The 21,763-nt window shown below is 43.4% G+C and overlaps 1 protein-coding gene across 8 annotated transcripts in view; it reads right to left on the bottom strand.

Annotated features, from left to right (window-relative positions):
• The window catches only part of cadm1a (cell adhesion molecule 1a), a 253,887-nt gene extending 244,172 nt beyond the window's left edge, over positions 1-9,715 (bottom strand). For 4 of the 8 annotated variants that reach the window (XM_040182724.2, XM_078106837.1, XM_078106838.1 and 1 more), the window contains exon 1: positions 9,566-9,715. In XM_040182724.2, the coding sequence (XP_040038658.1) occupies positions 9,566-9,638 (73 nt within the window). In that variant the 5' untranslated portion in view covers positions 9,639-9,715. The remainder of the gene's footprint in view (positions 1-9,565) is intronic. The other 4 variants (XM_040182723.2, XM_040182725.2, XM_040182726.2 and 1 more) reach the window with 1 other exon arrangement.
• Between the last annotated feature and the right edge of the window lie 12,048 nt (positions 9,716-21,763).

Genomic DNA, 21,763 nt, shown 5'->3' with positions numbered 1-21,763 from the left:
AATAGTAAAAACATTACATATTAAAATAGCTATGGAAAATGCATGGAAGAATCACAAAACCCACACACAGCGGCGGCCCCGAAGCAGAAATGGATGGAAGGAGGAGTTTGTCCCGAGGTCAAACGGCAAGGAGCCGTGACCTGGCCGAGAGGCCCGGGTTCCAAGTGTTGTCCCTCCATTAAAGTTGTGTGGGAACATGGCGTGCAGGCACTCTGCTTTTGCTCCCTTTGGTGGACAAATTGGTATCTGTACCTCCCGCAGGATGTGATTTCTCCCAGAGCGCTCGCTCATTGTGACTGCTTGGGGCCGGGTTTGGAAAAGACTTTGCTCTCTCGGTTTGTTACAAAAGCAAAAGCAAATAGAACACAACTGAAATATGCTCTGCTATACAACGCTATTGTAGCTATTAAAACCCCTAAAACCTATTAATGATCAATTTTCTTTGGGCTTTTACCACTGAGGAAAATCAGCAGAGAAATGCAGTGTCTTTTGGATATTTTGTTGCAGGCTCTAGCGTAATTCATCAGAAATTCATTTTTTTTAATGACTGCCTGCCTTATTGTAGGCAGAGCGCAAGAGGATACCAGGATTGAGCTGGAATCAAAGTCTTTCACATCAAGGCTGATGGAGAACATGGGATTGGTTATCCTGTCTGCCGAAATCTTGCTGTTTCCAGGGCCTGATTAATCATTTTACTGGAAATAAACCAAATGTGCCCTTATTTCCAGTAAGAGACAAATGACATTTACATTTCAATCTTTATAAAATATTGTTTTAATCTATACTGTGTATTTGATACAAAACTCATCTGAGCATTTTGATAAACATGGCACTTCTTGTGTACAATGTGTTACGCCAGCTATCCGTTGTAAGTCAAAATGTTAACTCCAAGTCATTATAAACACAGAGCTGCTCACTCAGTCAAATCTGCCCCTACAGAACCCTCGATTTTAGAAGGCCAAACTGCAGAGAGCCTTGGCGCGAAGCACCGCGAGCATAGCGTTCCATCAAAAGGTACTTTGTGAGGCAGGAAAACCCCGAGTTCACATTGAACATCCTCTTTAAAGTCTTCATCAATAAGAGGTTTGCTGCCAATTCTAACTGCACTAAATGTTGAACAGAGTCACTGGGCAAAAGAATCCGTCTCCGATGCCAACATGCCAGTTCTGCTTTACCTCGGTGTTTCATATCGGTCGGCAACAGAACCTGACAACTGGATTTGGAGATAGTCGACTCTGAAGAACATTGAACCGAAAACGTAACGGAGCCACTATGCTGATGAATCAAAAAGGGGTTTTAAAATTGCTCTCGTTATTTTTTTGCTTTAGGACAGAAACCTTTTTATTACCCACTGTGACGCCCACGGGATTCTAGCGCTATGAACAGCTTCACAGGCTGCCACTGCTTTGACGAGTAACATGAGCATATCATTTATATAGTGTACGTCAGGATACCATTTTCATAGCAACAAGAACACCCTGTAATTCACAGCACTCTGCTGCACAGCAACTGTACAATCTAACGAGATGGAGAGACTGAAAACAGCAGTTATCTCGTTTAAATTCTCCGTGCAGCCTCGGTGAAATGTGCGTTTCAGGAAGGTTTGATTGGCCAACTGCGACAATTGACAGATAATGTACAGCAGCAAAAGCTTGGTGTAGAAGAGTGAACTATACCATAGAAACAATAGATGTTTGAGTCTGCTCTTATTTAAGTCTACATTTTTGACCAACGGACTGCATATTTAATTACATTGAAGACATTTTGACCTGTTATTTAAATTACATATCATTATTATGTTCCCATAGTTTTTTTTTGATTCTGGAATTTAAAATATAGGCTAATAGAATTCTATGTTCATTTAAATTGGCTACTGATGCTGTTGGATAACATTAAAATATCAGTGTGATCATCTCAAGGCACAGTTCTTCAATAGTTTGTATTAATCATTATAAATTAAATAAATCATTTCTGTTTAAAAGTGACAATTAAATAAAAGTGGATTGATTTTGTAGTCGTTTTTTAGATCTGACCAATTCATTTGTAAATTGACAGTTTTCAATATGGTTATCTATTAAAGTCTTTGTTAAGAGGATGAAATGCAGTTAGTTAAAACGCATTCAAAGCCCAAACTAATTTAGACCAGCAAATATTGATGAGAAACCGATTAATGCTTTTCTATGAGCCGTTTGTGAATGGCGCCTTCAACCAGAAACATACGGTGATATTCAGCCTGAATAACGACCACTGAAACAAAAAGTAACTCTGGAAGGTTTTTTTCCATTATCACCAGTTCTTTTTTTAGCGCGAAGGAGAAACAGATTGTGACACTAACTGGAATTAAGTTGTGCTTCGCAGCACGACAATATAAAACATGCGAACGCAGGAGGGCCCCATTGTTTCTTAGCAGGTAAGATTTTGCTTCGCATCATCCAACCAGGACACAAAAGGAAATTAGACGGCGCCTTATTGTGCAGCAGTTGTCTGGCATTAGCGCAGGAAATATCAGTCAAGACGGGAGTTACAATAGATGAGACAAAAGGACGGGAACGGAAGACAGTGGAGAGAAGAGATCCAGTTCCATGCGAGACAGTGAATCAGCCTGAGGGGTCTCATCACGAGCAAAGTCCCCTAAATGTAATACAAGCTGAAGTGTTATGTGAAATGAAAGATGGGAGAGCGCAGATCACTAATGCCCACTGTGCTGCGATGGCTGATGCATACCTGTATTGTATTCAGAAGGGCCTTCATTTCCCCTCCGACGATTACAGCGGAACACCAGCTGTATTGTTTATTTGGTTGAAAGCACAAATGATATGCATTGATTCCTTATTCAGCCATTGTTGAACTTGGCATTGTATCTATGAATGCCGGCAAAATGGGCCCAATTACAGCGAGCGATGCCTCCCTGTGACTCCACAGCAGAGCAAGATGATGAAGGCCTCAAACTGGGAGGGAAAGAGCAATCAAAGGCCACTTGTTGTCTTTTGTAAATTCAAAAAAACAGAATGAATAAAATCTCTCGCTGTGACCAACAATGGCTCACTTGGGACAGCAGAGAGATTAGTCATCCACAAACAGGAATTATAGGGTTTCTATATTTGTTTTTTTTACAATTAAAAACCTCTCCTTTGCCTGTCGGTAAGATTCCCTTTGGCCTCCGATAAATTATGAAACGGTGGGAAGGGAATAACACCTGATGCATTGTTTCAGCTGTATAAAAACAGAATTAATGTGGCACACATTACCCATTATGTTTTGCTGTTAAGCAGCCATCAATTAAAGTAAACTCCCTCAAAAAAGTGATGGAAAACCTTTTATTTGCAACATCTTAATGTTCATTTAACTGACAGTTCCTTCGGGGTTTTATTGTACTACAACATTACCGGACTCAAAAATGTGCCTGATTCTGAATATAAAAGACAAGTAAAGCATGTATTGAGCCAGCGGCACCGTGAACGTGGGGACAATCCACAGGGGTCGAGCTGTCAGTGCGACTGTCCCGACTGTTCCATGGGACTTCAGAACACTATCGAGTGACTGCAAAAACATTTCATTTGTGCTTCTAAAAAAAGATATTGTGTCAGTAAATTGGCCAATGGCAAAAAAAGTGCAAAGTTATTGTTTGTGGTCATTATGGTTGTATGTTGTTTTTTCACCATGGCAGTCAGCCCCTGGAAATGTTTCTTCTGTTGATAGGGACTTCTTACTGTACTTGACGAGATTGTCAATTTGGACCTCAACCGCTGTCTGGTTTCGCTCCGAGCCGATTGGTGTATTTCCATAGCGGTGTTGACAGAACATTCACCTTTGATATTTCCTGTTAACTCATACACGGTGCACAAAGAACATGGCCACAAATTGAAAGATCATGCAACACCACCCTCAAGAAGCTCTCTAAGATCAGAAGGTTTGCCCTGTAGTTTAGGACCTAGTTAGTCTTGCACCGGAGTGTCTTGGATGTGCACACAGCTGGTCCCCGTTCTGAAGAAGAAAAACAATTGGGCCACAAAGCACGCACACACCAAACGTGCATAGAAGCCATCCGGACCATGTGTTGGAGGCGTGAAGCAGATCCACCTGCTTGAGGCTGCTCTCTGATGTTGCCTGGGTTCCTCCTTGGACTTCACAATGAAACAGAAACCAGTTGTTGTTTCGTTCCACTGTTTCTCCACCAGAGAATTGGAAAAAAGAAAGCACTTGAGGGTCGGTGGTTAGTTCCCGGGTTCGGGTCTTCCTGTGTAGGCCAATTGGTGAAAACTGCTTGTAGGTGAACGTGAATGTGTGAGTGAAGGCTTGTTTGCGAATGATTGACTTCTCTCCCCTCTGTAACAATAAGCAGTGTAGAAGACGATGATGAAGTCTGTGTGATTTTCTTGGGTCTACAGAAAAGCTTGAAGTGAAAAAGAGTGCACGGCGCATTTGCTTTAATCACTGAATAAATGCATCGCGGCTGTGTGACACCTCGGGAACCTGTGAATCGTATTCTCGCTTCTTAAACTAGACGCAGTTTGTTTCTAGCTCGCACGCGACCTGCTCGAGGCCTCATCTGGACAAGACTCTTAGAAGCGGTGTTTGGGAAATATTTGCATTCACCTCGCTAGCCTTTTGTACATCCACATTATGCAAATACGATCATAAATATTCAAACAGCAGTTCAATTTGACTCATTTCACTTGTTCCGCAGCCAGGATTGTCAAAACTGAGAGGCCCAGTCGTATTCGACACGTAGACCTACTGGCTGCATTCACAGCGGCAGATTGTTGCCCACTCCCGCTCCTCTTACCCCCCCCTCCTCCCACCCTGAAGAGATTTGGAATCGGAGGGTGCTTACTTGACACCCCATCAGTCGGCGGCTCACTAACAAGTAGGCCATAAACCTTTTCCTCTGTTTGATTACACTAAGTGCACAGAGGCCAGATGCTACCCAGCCCAGTCATCTGTCGGCTTGCCAGCAGAGTCCCTGCAGACTGGCTGGGCCACGAGGAGGGGGGGTAAGAGGGGAGGATGGGGGCACTAGGGGTCCCTTCCCTTCAGGAATAAAGCCATTGTTCTTCATTACAGCTGGAGAGGCCGCTGAGGGGGCACGGAGGAGCGGGGCGGGGGAGGGGCAGGGGGGGGACAAGTCCATTTCCACACCTGTTTTCCACAACCAGGGTTCCTACCAGCTCGACTCTGAGCCAAAGCCGAGCTGCTGGCGAGCAGAGTCAGATGCAGGCGGAGTCCGTGTATCGCGCCGCTTTGCAGCGCTAACAAAGGTGGCAATTTGGATGTTAGAAGTCTGAGCGAGGAAAAACTTCAGGAGCAATCCTCTACGTGGTATTCACAGATAAACAAATAACAAATCGGATATTTGTGGTGATGTGGGTTTTGGGACAACAAACCTCCCCGGCTGGGTGAGGTTTTTGCAGCATGGGGGTTCTTCACAATCAGTGAAAAGAGAAGAGAAAACAGCAGCCAGATAAAGGCGTCTCAATAAAAGCAGAGAATATATCATGAAATGTGTCCACAATAGTGCAAATGCAGTACCTGAACTGTGATTTAGATACTAATAAAATAGGTTTTTCAATAACTGGCATCAACAAAGTAGGGTTTTTATGTGCAATGAGATACTTAAAACGATAACTAAAATGCAAAACAATGGTGAAGAGTTAAAATATCAAGACTCAACTTTTTATTTTGTAAGACTTCCTCGAACTTAGTTATTTCAGAAATAAAAGAAAGTGACAGTATGACTGAATCCACGGTGTTCATCAGTCATCTTCTGAGTGACGCGATGACTGTGAGGAGCACAGCGGGATAGAAGGGCGCCACGTGAGATCTTAAATGAGCTGTACAAAATCGCTTCGGAGCTCCATTGCGTGGTTTCTGTTTTGTTTTTTTTAAATCAAATGATATTTCTCTCATTGAGTGATTCGACGGCCACAATATAAATACCGATGAGGAGGTAGCCTCGGCTGACGAGAAAACATCCGGCGGGTTAAAGACAAAGATTCAAGAGCTTTGGTGCAAGCGTGACTTTCAATTACACTGGAAACCAGAGTTCAGTTGGGTGGCGTTCGAGGTTTTGGGCAAAACTCCAACTATGTATTGAGAGGCCTGGTGTATTTTAATGACTTGATAAAATATTTAATATGACAATTATATTTAGTCTGATAACCATTAATGTGTTCAACAAATTGTATTGAAGAAAAAGAAAGAAAAATTGACTTAAATTATTTCTGACCCTTGTTAATTAATCAGTGAGTGAAGCAGTAAAGATGGCAGTTCATGCACATTCCAGCAATCAGCAGTAATGAAGCAGTAAATAGAAGAGTAAACCGCAAACTCGAGCCACCAGCATGGGAAAAATAAATAATGCCATCAGTGAAGTATTTAGCTTTTCAATAAAATAAAAAGTTCAGCAAATCAAAAAAGGTGGGACAACAACGCCAGAAGCAAATCAACACATGTACTGAAAAGTAATAGGTTCCAAAGGGATCTCATTTTCTCCTTTCCACTGTCTGAACAGAGCATGATTTTTTGGACAAGCTGAAAAGAAGCACGTATAAATTTCAGAAAGTAAACAGTTTGCGACGACACGAAACGTAGAGAAGAAACAAAACCAGCACGCAACAAACATGCGAGAGCCGCGAAAACCGACAAAAGAACCACGGTCTCACGCAAGTCATCCCTGCTCCCACCTGCACGGTCACACCGTTGCATAACTTCACAAAAATGAGAGCCCATATGCTCCTCACCAGAGCGGAACGATTGCCCAACCAAGTGTACTCGTCTCGGCAAGATCTCCAATGCCTCTAAAAGGTACCGCGCTCCTGGCGTTCCTCAGGGTATGATGTGCGTAACCTTTGGACTTGCTAAATGCTGTATGCAGAACGATGAAGATGAAGATGACTAAATGCCGTTATGACATTATGACATACCACCCACCGTGCGCAAATTGCAAGAGGACGCCTGCGTGGTTCTTCTAGACAGTGTGATAAGTATTCTTGTCCATTTTTTATGAACGTAAATAGATTTTTTGCACATTGAGCTAAACTGAAAGGGGCTTTCACCGCTTTAAAAAAACGTGAATAAAATGTACAAATCTATAAATCAAGAGTCATTAACTCTAAATACAAAATGTCGCAACCGATCGTAAGTGGAAGTATTTGTTGGAGACAAACTAATGATTGAAATCCCTTCATTACTTAATTACGACACAATATCTATAATCATACAATAAATACATTTAACTCTGCAAAATGAGATTCTAGATATCTTTGTTGTGAACCGGTCACCTCAGCGTCTAGTTAGAGCCCTAAACCTTTGACAAAAGGAAACCACTAAATTTAACTACAACTTATTAAATAGTGTTATCCGACAATAGGATTGTGTGAAATATTATGAGCAAAATTGGAGACCAAATGTATACAGAGACTTCCTGTTAGAGTAAGTTAGAAATGGCCTATATTCTGCACTTGTGGACCAATGAATGACAAACTCCTATAAAATGTTGCACTTATCAGCTTATTTTCCAAACGGATGAAGGACGTCTCCGGTGGGACTCTCCGTGTCCACTCACTCATCCCAAACAACAGCTATGGTGGCGGAACGCAGTGAGCTGTGAATGCTTTCTCATAAATCCATTTCATTTGGAGCACTCGTTTGATTTGATGGCCGTATACGGGGTGAGCGCCGGTGCCAAAATGGAACTTACAGTTGGGACGAAATTAACTAATGCAGCCTTCTCTTCCGCTGCACGCCAATTCTTACCCTCAAAAGCACCGACCTCCATTTGTTTTTACGCGGTGACAAAAAAAAAAAAAAAAAAAGAAAGAAGAAAAACACATCCAGCCAATGCTGAGCACGATGAGCCTTCAGCATGTGCTGGAGGTAAATAATTGATATGCTTTGTGCGAGCCTGAGCTTTGCTTGAAATCAGTGGAGCCTATTTTCTCCGTGAAGGTACAGTAGTGTGCACACAGCACCGTCCAAAGGTGCCTTGTGGATCTGTCAAAACTGTCTCCTCGAGATAAAAAATAATAATAATACAGCATATTAGCATTGTAATGTAATGGATTAAAGCCCCTAGTATAACCCACGATGGGACTAAGGGCGACATCTGCCTCCCATTGTCATCAGAGGCTCCAGCTCAGCATAAAAAAAGGTTCTTACGAAGAGCAACTTTACGTCTGATGTCATCCACGACAGAAGGGACTTGACGTCATATTAACAGCACGTGCGAAACAACGGCACGAAAACCCCCCCGCAAAGCCGCAGCGTGACCGCGTAGATGGATAATCGCGTCACCTCTTTGAACCGGGGGGAGGCAGGGGGGAGGCGGGGGGGACGTTGCCCTGACTACTAGCGTTTCACTACATCTTCATATCAATGCGCAAAGACGAGCGTGATGCCGCACAGCGGCTGTGCGAACACGGTATAAAAACACACGGCACCGCACTTTGGTTTCGTCGGTCCGGGCCGAGCCGAGCCGAGCGGAGCGGAGCGCGCGTGCATGTTCCGCAGCGCGCCAACTCGCGGTCGAACGTCGCTCACGACGTCACAAGTCGTTTAGAAAAAGATTCGCAGCGTGAAAAAATTCACGTCGCACGTCCTTTTTTGCCCCCCAGCGAAGCTTCTGACTCAGTTCTTGGCACGAACGCTTTAGTGTTTCCATGCGTGATGCTACTGCGCATCCGGTTCCCCATGTCGCGCGCACGCGCGCACACACGTGAATCCAATTGGGAACTCGGGGAAAATCTTCTCTTGTTTACATGCGCGAGCAATGCATGTGACACGGGGGGCATTTAAGAGACGGTCCGGACCCCTCGGGAGGTTCTTTATACCGGCACGCGTTTAAAGCACCGAGCAGTTATTATATTATTGCAACAACTACTTTTTTTTGAACAGCTTCACGCGACACAACGTTACCAATCGGGATGACCGATAGAGAACACATGAGATTAAAAGCGTCATATCGGGGGGAGCCGCCTTGACGCCGATTTGACCCGAACGGCCCGGTGTGACGGACGGGTTCGGAGTCCCGCTGTTATTTTCTAAGAATCCCTCACGTTCAGTTAAACGGGCAGAGTTTTGGCTGGAGTTTCGCTCCAGCGTGTCCTCGTCCCACTTCCACCGTGATTTACAACCAAGCACCGGGACAAATGTGCCACTAAAAAGTGAACCAGGGGAACAAGAAAAGGAAAAAACACCCCAACAATGTCTCCGCGGCTGTTTTAGGGATTTCTGGCTCGCTTGTTTTCCGCACCAAGAAGCGGCGGGTTTCTAACGGTGCGCCGACCCGAGTGATGCGTTTCCTGAACAGCGCGTCGGTAACGCGCGGAAAGGAAAAGAAAAGAACACCTGCTCGTTGTTTATTTCAACTTTACGGAACAGTTCGCGCGTTTCTCACTTGCCTCCAACAACAACAGCGGGCGTCGCGAAACGCAAATCAACACACACACACGCACAAAAAAACGGAGAGAACCGCGGATACAACGACACTCCTCCGGATCAGCATCCGCGCGGAATCTGCGAGCAAAGTGTGCCCGGCGCTCGGACAACGGGCGCTTAAAAGTCCTACCTTTGAGAAGAGCCGCGTGGAACACGTACAGAGAGAGAATAGTCGCGAGAGAACCGCTGCCTGCGATCGCCATGTTGGACACCTGCTTCCGAATGGCAGCGCGAGGCGGCTTCACCTAAAGCTGCGACGGGACTCCGCTAATGAGATGCGCGCGCCAGGGAGGGAGGGTGCTGTTTACCGCCTTCCTGCCATCAATTCGCGGATGGATGGTGTAAGGCAGAAAGGTGTCTTGTGTTCCAACATTTGTTTTAAATTTAATCAGAAATGGAGAACAAACAAAAAAAAACGTTAAGGTTGTTTTGTTGTGCGTGAATAGGGAGGCGTTTGTGTCTCTCTTTTGTCATTGTGGTGTCACTGGGAGCTTCACGCGATGGTTTTATGATCCCTTGACGCCTGCACACAACGTTGTCTCTTTTTTTCCCCTCCTTTTTTTGGTGTGTTTTGGAAAGAAAACGCATCGATCCCCCCCACAACATTTCTCACTTGCTTCTTCGTCTTCTTGAAGCCAGGAGGGCCCCCACCAACAACCCTTCCTGGGGGGATTCTTCACCGAGCAGTGAGCTTCTGGTACCTGGGGAGCCGGCCTACCTGTTGAGAGCTTGAGAGGAAATCAATGTCAGGGCTACTTATTGCTTGGAAACCGGTGCATTGAAATAAGCATTCAACGCCTGCCATCTCTTTTGCTTATTCTGTGTATCCCGAAAAATGTTGTTAGACATACCCAGAGCAGAAAACAGCTCAAAGAAAGTTAGAGGTTCTCAAAGATTGATCAAACAGGTCAATCATTTCCCTTGGTGGGGGAAAAAATGTTTTTTGTAACCACTTTTTTTTCAAGTATGTTGCTTTTATTTCTCGCAGGAAAAAATGCATCACATAATAATACTTGTTGTGTCTTTAGTTTGCGGCGGAAGATGTGAAGACGATGTGTCTCGGATCCTGATGTCATCGGAAAGCTCATCCCACCACTTCGGAGCCAGGACAGCAAAGAGTCACGATCTTGTCGAGTGTTTTCCTCTCAGTTAACAGTTTCCAAGCTCTGTTGAGAGGATTTTGCCGTCCTCTCACTTAGCATGAGAAAAATGTCACTGGGTTAAATGTAAACCGGCCACCTGTATTTATTACACACACAGACCCTTTCAGGCAGATTGCCTCTGGATTCAGACCTCTACGAAGTCAGTGGGCCAACAACAAATAGTGCAACCACCTATCAAAATGTAGTTGACCAAGTACGGCATCTAAGGGTAAGCAAACCAGTTGTAATGCATCAGACGCCTCGTTATTTAACTGCTTACACCACTGATTGTTTTTTGATTGGACATATCAGGGTGGCTTAGATCCAACAGTTTGCCGAAATTGACCAAACTCTAATTCATCGTGTCACACTATTTGTATCACCTTATTTATAAATTCAGAGTTGTTGCTGTAACCGCCCTGGCTGTGAAAGGTCAAAGCTGTTCTAAAGGCACCGTTTTGTCAGATGAGGCACGTAAACACAACGGAACATGAGGTCATTGGTATCGTTCTTAAAAATATTTTTGGACACACAAAAAAAGATGTGTTGCATTGATGTGGTGGGCATAAAGTCCTTCCTCCTCAAAGGGCTCAGACAGAACAACGATCTACAAAGGAAGAGGGAGAACAAGGAAAAAACTAGCCGGGTATAATAATCTGTTATTGTTAAGCAGTGTTATTTCTTTTCATTTAATCATCCCTGGAGAGCGTCCAGGTTTTTTGGTCGGTGCCTGAATGGAGTCTTTGAACAGTCAGATTGCGTGTCCCCTGCCGCCCTGGAGATGCAGGGGAAAATAATCCTCCTACGGTGGGAGTTGTGGCCCCCCCAGGACAATCGAAGGCGAGCCCACGAGTCCAGTGAGAAGACACCATTAAGGTCGGGGTAGGCAGTTCCTCCCACAGCCCCCAGGAGGCGGTACCAGTGAGCCACCGCAAACCACCGCAAACCACGCAAGGGCACTGCAGACTGAAACACATGCAGCCGCGGCCATTTGGTTACGCCTGTGTTGTTCCCGCTACACAAGGTGTCTAAATGGTGGGTGAGACTGAAATAGAAGCGCGAATGATGCCTCATCTACTCATCAAATACAATGGGCCTGGGGTCAGTAACGTAATACAGTGGAAACAAAACTAACATATTATATTTCACAACTCTTTGAATTTAATCAGAATGGGAGAACATAGAAAAAAAACCTGGGGACGCTTTTAACATTGTGTTGTTCTGCAGAAACTTCACGCGCTGTTTTGTAACAGTGAGACAGATGATTGAATAATATATGAATATGAGGGATAAAGTATGTTCTATTTTTCTAAATCATCGAAATAATTATATTGAGAGCAGATCAACTCTATTACGCAAGCACCTGCTCATTTGCAACGGTTTTGGGGCAGCTCTTCTGACAAGCTTAACCTGATTTTAAAGGGAGCGTATGTGAGCATTTTATTCCACAGTTCAGAATGTTCTCCACTGATTGGTCCCGGAAGGAATTAAAAGATCTAAACAAGCGGACAAACTGTAGGACTGGCCCGAATGGAAAGTTGTGATTCACGAGGGAATGAGCCCTAATGATTATTTGTTAGTAATCCTAACACATGCTTGTTTATGTTGTCTACGTGGCCCGCTGTCAGTAACGGCATCTACATGTAATCCACGGTGTAGTGCATCACCTCTGCTTCTTGGGGATTTTTTCGTCTCCTGGAGACAAAGATTTATTTAGAAAATCTCCCTTGTCAATTAACTAGCCTTATGCCATGTGCATCGTCTTGGCGCAAACCGAATTACAAGCATTGTGAACATGGAGGAAAGAAATTAAACGACAGTGATCGATAACTCGGAAAGATGCTAAATCGGTTTCCGTACAAGTCACCACTGCTTTTGGTCAGTAACCGCTAACGTTCTTTAAAGTACAAATTTGCTCCCCTCTTGAATCCGAGATAAGGCAAGTGGTGAATTGGGATTTTTTACATGATGAAAAGATGCACTTGAGGATTAAAAGGCTTTGCAACGTCTACTTGTTATACAGCATTTACGTTCCCCTGAGGTCATTAAACATATACACGCTAAATCTCACCACTGCGGTGGTTGGACTGAGCAGCGCCATGACAACTGATTTATCATCTATTGACCCGCCGGCTCTCAGGTCAAGTTAAAGAAGAATCGCAGACTCCACCCGAAATGTCTGCTAGATGAGACAGTGGAGGCAGCCACAGTGAAACAAAGGCCCCCGAACTAGTGGCTGTTTAACCACAGTCAACGCGCCCAGAAGTAGGTGCATAACCTCAATCTACTACCTGGTCGAAATGCCGCCTCAGTGTCAGTGTCCTACGGAGAGGAAAGACAGCCACACACACACAGACACCGAGGCAGGCGAACCAAACGCACCCTTGTACAGATAGCAGGGTGGCGGTCATATGACAATGACAATAGATGGCAATGTGTTTCTATTTGGAGGTTTCCTTTATCTTGGTGTTGGGGTTATTCGAGAGGATCAACACACTCTGCTGCTTGTACACTTTTTGAGTTTAAGGGCAAGTATAAGATCACCACCACATCTGTGAACACAGGCCAACAGGGACTACGTGATGGATGACAAGAGTTGATCAATATTGTCGTGTTAGCCAGTGATGATTTCGCAAGCACTCTGGCGCGTGCTGGATTCACGACTTTTTAAAAAATGTGTCAGCGGCATTAAATATATGAAGATCATGCACTAACAATGATTGCACCACTTGCACATGCAAATCTGTTAATCACCGGGAAGATAAGAACAGTCGAGGTTGGAGGTGGAGAACGAGAGTCCGTGAAAGAGGGATGAGAGGCGTCCAGGGGTGGGAACAAATAGGGGGGGTCGAGCACAAGAGGAGGAATGGAAGTTCCACCGGGGATGAAGGGTGGCCACGGGCCAGGAGTCGTCGCGGCAACGAACCCAAGGTTTGAGGCTCAGGTTTGGGGGTCAACTTCTCGATGAGGTTTCGCAGGTTCATCATGCCCCGTGTTGCTCCCGTAATGAAAGGGAAGGAGGTGAGAAGGCGGATGAGGGGGTCCGTGTCTCACTGGAGTGTTCAGCCATCAGACAGGAACAGTTCACAGAGGAGCTGTCTACGTTAAACACCAGCCGAAATGAAAACTCTTTCCTCGGGAACCACATTCTTGTTGTCACCTCCGCGACATCACTGCGTGGCAGCCATCCCGTCAAATGAGGTTAGCCGATCCGTGCATACGTAGGCCCGGGAAGTGGAATTAAAAATGAAAATCGGCATCGATCTCGCACAGACATACAGCACAGTGGCTCATATAGTTAAACACTAATTGGCAAAGGAGATAGCCAGCTGGTTAAAGTCCTGCAGCGGCTCCAGCCACTGCACTGGGAATCATTCCCAGTGAAACAGAATATATGAGTGGTGTAAATTGAGGTTTCTCAAGCATCCTTCCTTGATTGGACCACAGAAACTGGCCGGGCTTCGAATGTTTCACAAGCGCAATACAGATTGTATTTTAACGTAACAATATGAAGAAATAGATTTTTCATTCTTTAATCGTTGCGTAACCGGGAGGTGACGTCAAATAGATAAAAAGACTAATAGTTTGCACTGGTTGCCGTAACCACAATCCTCCTTCAAATATGAAACCACAATGCAATGCAGGCGTAGCTGTGCACAGATGGTAATCGCCCATGACCTGAAAAGAAAGATGTTTACATGCCACAATAAAGCAATTCATACCAGAGAAACCCGGTGCACACAACAGCCTCTTGCAGCTGTCACGTTGTGAATGGTAGTAGTTAAAGTCTGAGGCTGCATTGTCATTGTGATCAACAAAGGCATCTCCACCGACCCAGCTCCATTTGGGATCAGCGCTGAAAAAATCTATTTTTTTCATATTTTCTTCTTCAGGCGACATATGTGGGCTGTTCGGATAATATGGCTTCACCTATTTTTGAAATGCAGACGTTGAGCTGAACTGGTTTGTGGATGCAAAGTGAGACAAATAAGCCAGCCAGTGTTTCATGCGATAGCAAGAAGATAATTGTGCACATTTATGTAAATGAAACAGTGCGGCGAAACTAATTGTGACATTGGCTTTGGCACAAACGCGAGACAGACTGGAGGGGAGGGAGAGGGATACGGGGAAGACTAACAGCAAGATGTATTGCTCAAAATTGGAAAGCAAACATTCAAATAGTTTTGGGGATGGCGTCACCATTTGCTGAGGACGTTTTTATTTTCTTATTTTGTCAAGGTTTTAAAATATAGACTGGACCACACGACCAGTTGATCCAACGTGAGGAGATCAGAGGCGAGGAAACAGGCCACGTCGTTATTTGAAACGTTGTACACATTCAAACCCCGTACGACTGGACATTTATTGGAATTCGTTCCTCTTCTCATGTTCATATAGTCTGTGAAAGTTTCGATCATTTCACTGACTAGATAGAAACTCTGAAAACAGGTATTTGAGAAGTAAACAATCAAGAGCTTTTTTTGTTTTAAGCAATTGATAAAGAGAAACACTTACACAAGTTGGTACTCCAGCAATGTATAAAAAAACGTAAATGTTTTTCATGAATTTAATATTTTTTAAGATTTGTGCTTAAGTTGTCTTTTATAGTTTCTGTCACGGATGCGGGTGGAAGGCAGGACTCAAAATGCAGACTTGCAGGAACAAAAGGACTTTAATAGTCAAAGGTCAAAAATCCAAAAGGCCAAGGGGCAAAAACACACAGGCATGACACTACAGATACCCACAACAAGGGACACGGACATGCGTGGCGAAAGACAATGACGCGACAAGTGACACAGGAGACACACGGCTTAAATACACAAGGGAGGTGCAGGTGATTGGACACAGGTGGAAACTATTAACACGATCACAGGGGATGACGGGACAAGGCAGGAAGTGAAGTTACCCGGGGACACGAGTGACAGAAAACTACAAAATACAACAGGAAGTGAACCACACCGTGACAGTTTCTGACTGACTGCTCAGTGAGTATCTCACTTTGTTTCGTATGCTCCCTCTCGTGATTCATATTTCTGCTGTATCTGCCTAATTAGATTACCTTGAGGTGTCTTTTTTTTCCCTTTTATGTTGTATAAGGCTGTGGCTTCTCATCATCTGGATTGTATCAGAATTCATGTTGTGCAATTAAAATAGAAAACAATATCAGAATGAAGTCAAATCGACATAAACTAAAGCCCTGCTCTTCCAGAAGCTGCCTTCCCTGATAGCTCTGGTTAATAAAGTTCATTCACATTCTCTCCGGTTGATTGTGATTTCCTATTCAGGCCTTTGATGCCGGCCGGATTTAAACATTCTGTTTGTGAACCGTCCATACCTTTGGTCTGTCGAGAGCTTGGCAGGATCGGAGGCTGACAAGCCAAGCAACAGTCACCTCCCCCTGAAAAGAGCCAGAGGTAGTGTGAGATTCAGGGTGTTCAAAGCACCACTCTCCTCCTTCATTATTATGGCAGATTGATGCCGGTGTGCTGATATGAATGAAAACACATCTTCAGCAGTGATGAAGTCTCATATACACGGCGGCATGTCGCGTGTTCCCCTTATGTGTGCAGATACATGAATGTCCTGAAGTTGAGGTTGAATGCAATTAGGTTGAGCTCATATTTTGGGGGGTGTTATTACAAAGCAAATACACATAAGTCCTGGAGTCTGCTCATGATAAATATTCATGCAGTCAACCTAATATGTGTTGAAAACCTCAGGCTCGGTAAGATTTTTAAAAAAAAATGTTCTAGTGATATTATCCTTTGGCTTTGTTTCATCTACGATGGAGTGTTTTTCATGGATATTTCTCAGTATTTCAAGTAATTGCATGAGTGCACTCTTGGGAAGAAGGTAGAAAGGGCACCAGTACCCTCACAGGTTTTGCACTACACACCTTTGAACGATTGCTTTTAAAATAATTTCTTCCTGCTCTTAAGAAACCTTTATTTTTCATTTCTTTAACTAAGCAGCTTTGACCACACCAATTGTTTCCCGGTGGCATCGTATGTTTTTGCATGAACTTGTTTCTTTGGTTCAGAAATGTCTAAAGGACACAATCGGTGCCTGTCGTCACGGAATAAATCCTCCCTGTCATTTCTGGAAGTCGCTCCACGATGATGGCCGTTTGTGTGGTTGCGAGTTGATTGCATTTACTAATGATCAAAATCCAATTAGAGTGTGTTGTGTTTTTGTAACGTGAGCATAATAGTGCTATCATAAATCACGATACACCCCTAATTAAAATCTGGGTCACTTAAGTTTGAGGGAGAACCATTTTGCCGTGGCTCATTGCCCGTTGTGTTGCTCAAACGCACAATGAGCAACGGCCTCGCAGGTAGCAATGGAAGGAGCGAGTCAAAATGGTTTTCTTGTTATTTTATCATTAGAATAAAATAGCAACCTCTTATGTGGTGGGGTTGTCAATAATTACATGAAAACACAAATACAAATTGCTTTCACTCAAGAATACATTGCTGCGGCAGCACAAGCGATGGTTGGTGCCAATTTGACTGCAGTTAAATCAACACTCGATGTAGACGGAAACTGAATTGTATCTTTCCGTTGCATTTATGTGCCTTTTTGCAATAGCAAGGTGGCTTGATGGTCCCCAATGACTATTGTGATAAGTGGACCTTCCCCATTATGTCATTGATACCATTATGTAGTGCACACTGGTTTGGAGGTCTAAGTATAGCTCCTTGGTAACACACACTAAGATCAAACAACAGCTGACAACAGATGTCGTAAGCTGATGATTAAAAGTTGGAGCTTTACGACTTCCAGTGGCTTTATTGCAAATGTTGAGTCGGTGTGATAATCAGAGGGCGTACGGTCAGCCATTTCTTCATGTCCTCCTCGGTTGTTAAGGAGCTCCTGCGGTCCTGCATCAGCAGCTGGTCTCTGAGGCCCTCTGATTGTTCCTCGCTCCAGCGCCTGACAAAGGCAGACGCTGCTTTCGAGGTTATTTCTCCTGAACTTAACTAACTGTCTCCCGTTGGACGTAGGACGGGTTAAATTCTCACAAAGCCTTGGTAGATCAGGCAGTGATGTACATGTACCGTTGTATGAGCTGACAACCATTCAGAACCTAATGTTGGTGGTTGAGGAGACCTCAGCACAAGTTAATACCCGCCAATTAACATGTTGGAGAATAACTGCATTTTTTCTTTGCTTGGCATTTTAGGAGAAAAGGACTCTGCTCACAATGTGCTGTTGAAATGTTTGTCGGCTTTGTATGTCTATCAAAAGGAGTCAAGTGTAGGTGAATAAGTGCCGAGGATTGATTTCCTACCTCTTTTTGTCTTTTAGTGATGCACAGCTTCCCTCTAAACTCTGTAACCAAAATATGACACACCTGCTGCCAAGCGCAGAACTTAAAAGGAAAATCCAACCTTGGATGATGTTAGTGGGGAAAGTGTAATCTAAAAAGAAGGTATAACACTTTGATACTCGGGGCCTGACACTCGAGCGTGACCTCTGCCTTTGATGTTTGCCACAGTCAAACTGAAAATATCTTGATGCCGAGTCCCATTGTCGTCGGTGTTCGGCTTTGTTACACAGCAGGCAGATAGTGGAGCCACAGTGGGAGTGTTTTAGTGCAAATCACAAAGACTCACTCACTTTAGTTCCTCCATTTTAGAAGCATCAGCGCTGTCTACAAATCCACCAAAATAGATTATATTCAGGAAAACATAATCTAATTGGCTCGAATCCTGATGATCAACACCTTAATTTACCATTGAAGGAAACAGCATGAATTAACATTTCATTTGATCTAATGTAAAGTAATGTATTACTAAATTATGATAAAAACAACTGGTAGATGAAACCACGCATAATTAGCAGAATGATTTAAGCATTAGAATGGAGAAAGAAGATACATAGACAAAAATAAATATATGAATAAAAAAGGGCTGGAGATTTCATCTGCTCTTTACTTAACTTTACTCTCTTTAATTGTTTTTTGTGTACAAGATTGCAATATAATAAAGAATAATATCTAATCATGTCAACATTTTTTACGGTTAGTATCACACCACGGCATTATAAGTAAAAAAAGTTGCATTCATCTTAATGAATTAGCAGGTTTAATACACCCCCACTAAATAGTTCATCATTATATAGCTATACTGGATTGAAAGAAAACACTTTCCCTAAAAGCCCTTTTACATGACTTGAATCTGTCTTTAGCATACACGTTGGGTTGAACTACAGTCATTTACACCTTGTAAAATGTTTTGAAAAATAGCCGTGGATGTTAAAAGGCACTGCATTCTGTCCTCTGAATCTAGATCACGCTCCTCAGAGTCTCATGTGGGGTGCAAAATAAATGAGGAGGAACGCAATCAGCCCAAAACTGCTTTCAGATTAAAGCAAGTCCCCACAGATGGGATCAGCAGTGTACAATTTGACCCCTGAACCCATAATAATGTTCTGAAATCACCCTCGGTAATCGACTACAAGGCCCGACAGTGTGTTGGATCAGCGAAGCTCTCCACAAGAGTCACCACAAGGGCTCTTCACTTAATGAAATCTCTTAGCTGTCTTATTGATTTGCCTCAGGTACTCTGCAGTTGTGTGCAAAACAGGGGTTATTTGATTTGGGGTAAACACCACAGTGTACATCTTCTTCCCTTTGGTGTGTTCTTTGCTTTCCATTGCACTTTGTACATCGTTCAAGAGTTGCACAGATAAAAAATTCTGAGGCTATTTCAAATAGAAATCAAGTTTGGTGAGCTCTGTCCGATTTCTCAGTAAGGCCAACCTTTTGTCTGCAAAGTGCAGTAATCCAGGACTACCTTCAGTCAACAAACTGAAGATGAGGTAAATCAGGGTAATAAATCGTTGCATCAGATGAGGTAATCTCTGTTATTCTCTTGAAGCATTTAAGCAGGCCTGGATCGTATTCTTAAAGGTCATGTAATTGCACTTTCATCATTTTATCCGTCTGTGTTCTTTTGCAAATATAAATAATTGATTTGGTTGCCTGTGAAACATTTTAAAGATAAAAGGAAAATCCATACATCGGGATCAGTTTTTATTCCCCTGACAACTTTATTCCTGGTAATTGCCTTGCTGAGAAAGTAGCTCTTTTAGTCCAATTGTTCCCTTTAGTTCCTTGCAAAAAACATTTTGGACTTAAAATACACTGGCAGCGACGCTGTTTCACTGCAGAAAATTGACTTTAGATTTATTATGATCGGGATGTTGAAGTTTGGACTACAGTTTAACCCAGAACAGCTTATAAAATGTACTAGTCGTGGTTAATTGTGTACATTTTGAACAAATCTGTTCAATTCAACAGAATTGATTATTATTTATGGTAAATATTTTGTTTTCAGAGGATGCCATTGGGTGCATACACATACACATACTATCAATAGCTAGTCAATATTAGAGTTCATAGCAACTATTTAGTCAATTATGTGTTTAAACCAATTCATTGGTAGGTGTAGGGATAGTTCGATACTTCAGAGGATTCACCAAATTGCTTTCTGCCAAGAGAAGATGTGAGCGAACAAAAACCACTCGCATTGTCAATCCACCGTGTGTGGTCGCAATGTTTCGAGCCTCCGGCAGCCAGGAGGCGGCTGAATGGTGGAGTACCGTTAGCTGGGTTAGCTTAGCTTCCACCTCGGCTCTCCTCGTTCTCCATTGGGAGGTCTGGTGGTGGCCCGGGAAGGTCCGGCTTGCTGTTCAGCCGTGGGTAGCGAGTGCCTCAAGGTCCGCTTCAGTGAATTGAAGCCCCGTACTTCCTTTTTGATGAATGCATTCTGTCGTGTGCCATTACACAAAAGCCGTTGGAGCTATGGGCCACAGCGTGTACGTGCTTCGCCGTTACCATAGAAAGTAGTAGGTGAACGCAAAATCTCCATCTCAGAATAATCCTGTAATGAAAGAATAGCTACAACTGACTGTTATGCCAATAAAAGAGTAGCTACAGGGCAATCGGTCCATCCGGGTCGCTTCCATATTCATTTTTACACAATCCACAATATTTTCAAAAAAGGTAACATTCAGTTTTTCTGGCCAAGTTGTTTCCATGAAAGTAAAAGTTTATTTGGAAAAGACTGTATGACACAAGCCAAAATTCAGTGGTGTATTTATTTGCGAGTGAACTTTTTGTTTACTATGAGGATACGTTGACTCATTTAACGCACTTTACCGTTATTTTGTACTTGTTACACTTGTTACACAAGTTACACGCTTGAGCTCGGCAGTCAAACACCTTGTTATAAGCTGTGTGCATTGCCTCGTACAGCAAGTCCAATGGTTGTGGAAAGAAAAGAAAAAGTGCCAAAACTGACACGGCAGCCTGTCAGGTGACATCTGTGCTTCTGAAAAGCTCTTTGTTGCCTCCAGAATGGGTTTCAGGGAATGTGCTCCGTCTTCCACATGTATCACTTCAGCTGACGTTGTGATCAAAATGATTGTAAAAGGTTTGCCAAGAGAGAGGAAGTAAAAAACAAACAAACTGGCAAGCCACTGCTAACATCTGCCCACGCTCCATGTTGCAGCCCCTCTTCCCACGAGAGCACAAAGAGTATAGTTTGTACTCTTCGTGTTTTGGATGTCTACAAAACATGCCACAACTTTTTGTTCAGTCTGTAAATGCATAAGAGTGTTTGGCACAAAAATGCCCCCCCCCCCCCCTTTTTTTTTAAGAATAAGTACTGTGTATGTTTTAGATTTGGAAACGAACCCTGAAACTGGAGAGAATGTTTCAGGCTTGATGCGTTTTAATGGGAATGGCACGTCTGAGTGGTCAACACCATTAACCACTAGCAACCTGTTTTGGCAAAAGAATAAATACAAAATAGTAGCTAATTGCAGATATTTTGGTTGACAACTCTGACGTGCTTTCATCCAGTGATGATGTCGGGGTGAGTGGTTCCAGAGGCAAAGCTGGAGCGGAATTTAGTCATTTTTGACACTTCTGGCTCGGTACTTTCAAAATATCAAGTGAGGTTTACAAATTGGAATCTCATGTTCATCACCTAATTCATCAAGATCCTTGGGACCTTTTATTTTTCTCCTTCCCTTGATCGTGGTGGACGATGGAATCAAGGGAACTCATTTTAGAGCACAAACTACTTGTCTCCTTGTGTTCATTCTTATGATCTATTGACTGATGGTCCAACGTTCTTCTGGAATGATGCTGTTATCTTACACAAGAGTAAGAA

This window comes from Gasterosteus aculeatus, chromosome 7, assembly GCF_964276395.1.
Source record: "Gasterosteus aculeatus chromosome 7, fGasAcu3.hap1.1, whole genome shotgun sequence".
In the NCBI taxonomy this organism is placed as follows: domain Eukaryota; kingdom Metazoa; phylum Chordata; class Actinopteri; order Perciformes; family Gasterosteidae; genus Gasterosteus; species Gasterosteus aculeatus.
The sequence above is the reverse complement of the archived record's forward strand: the minus strand, read 5'-3'. Positions and strand labels throughout refer to the sequence as shown.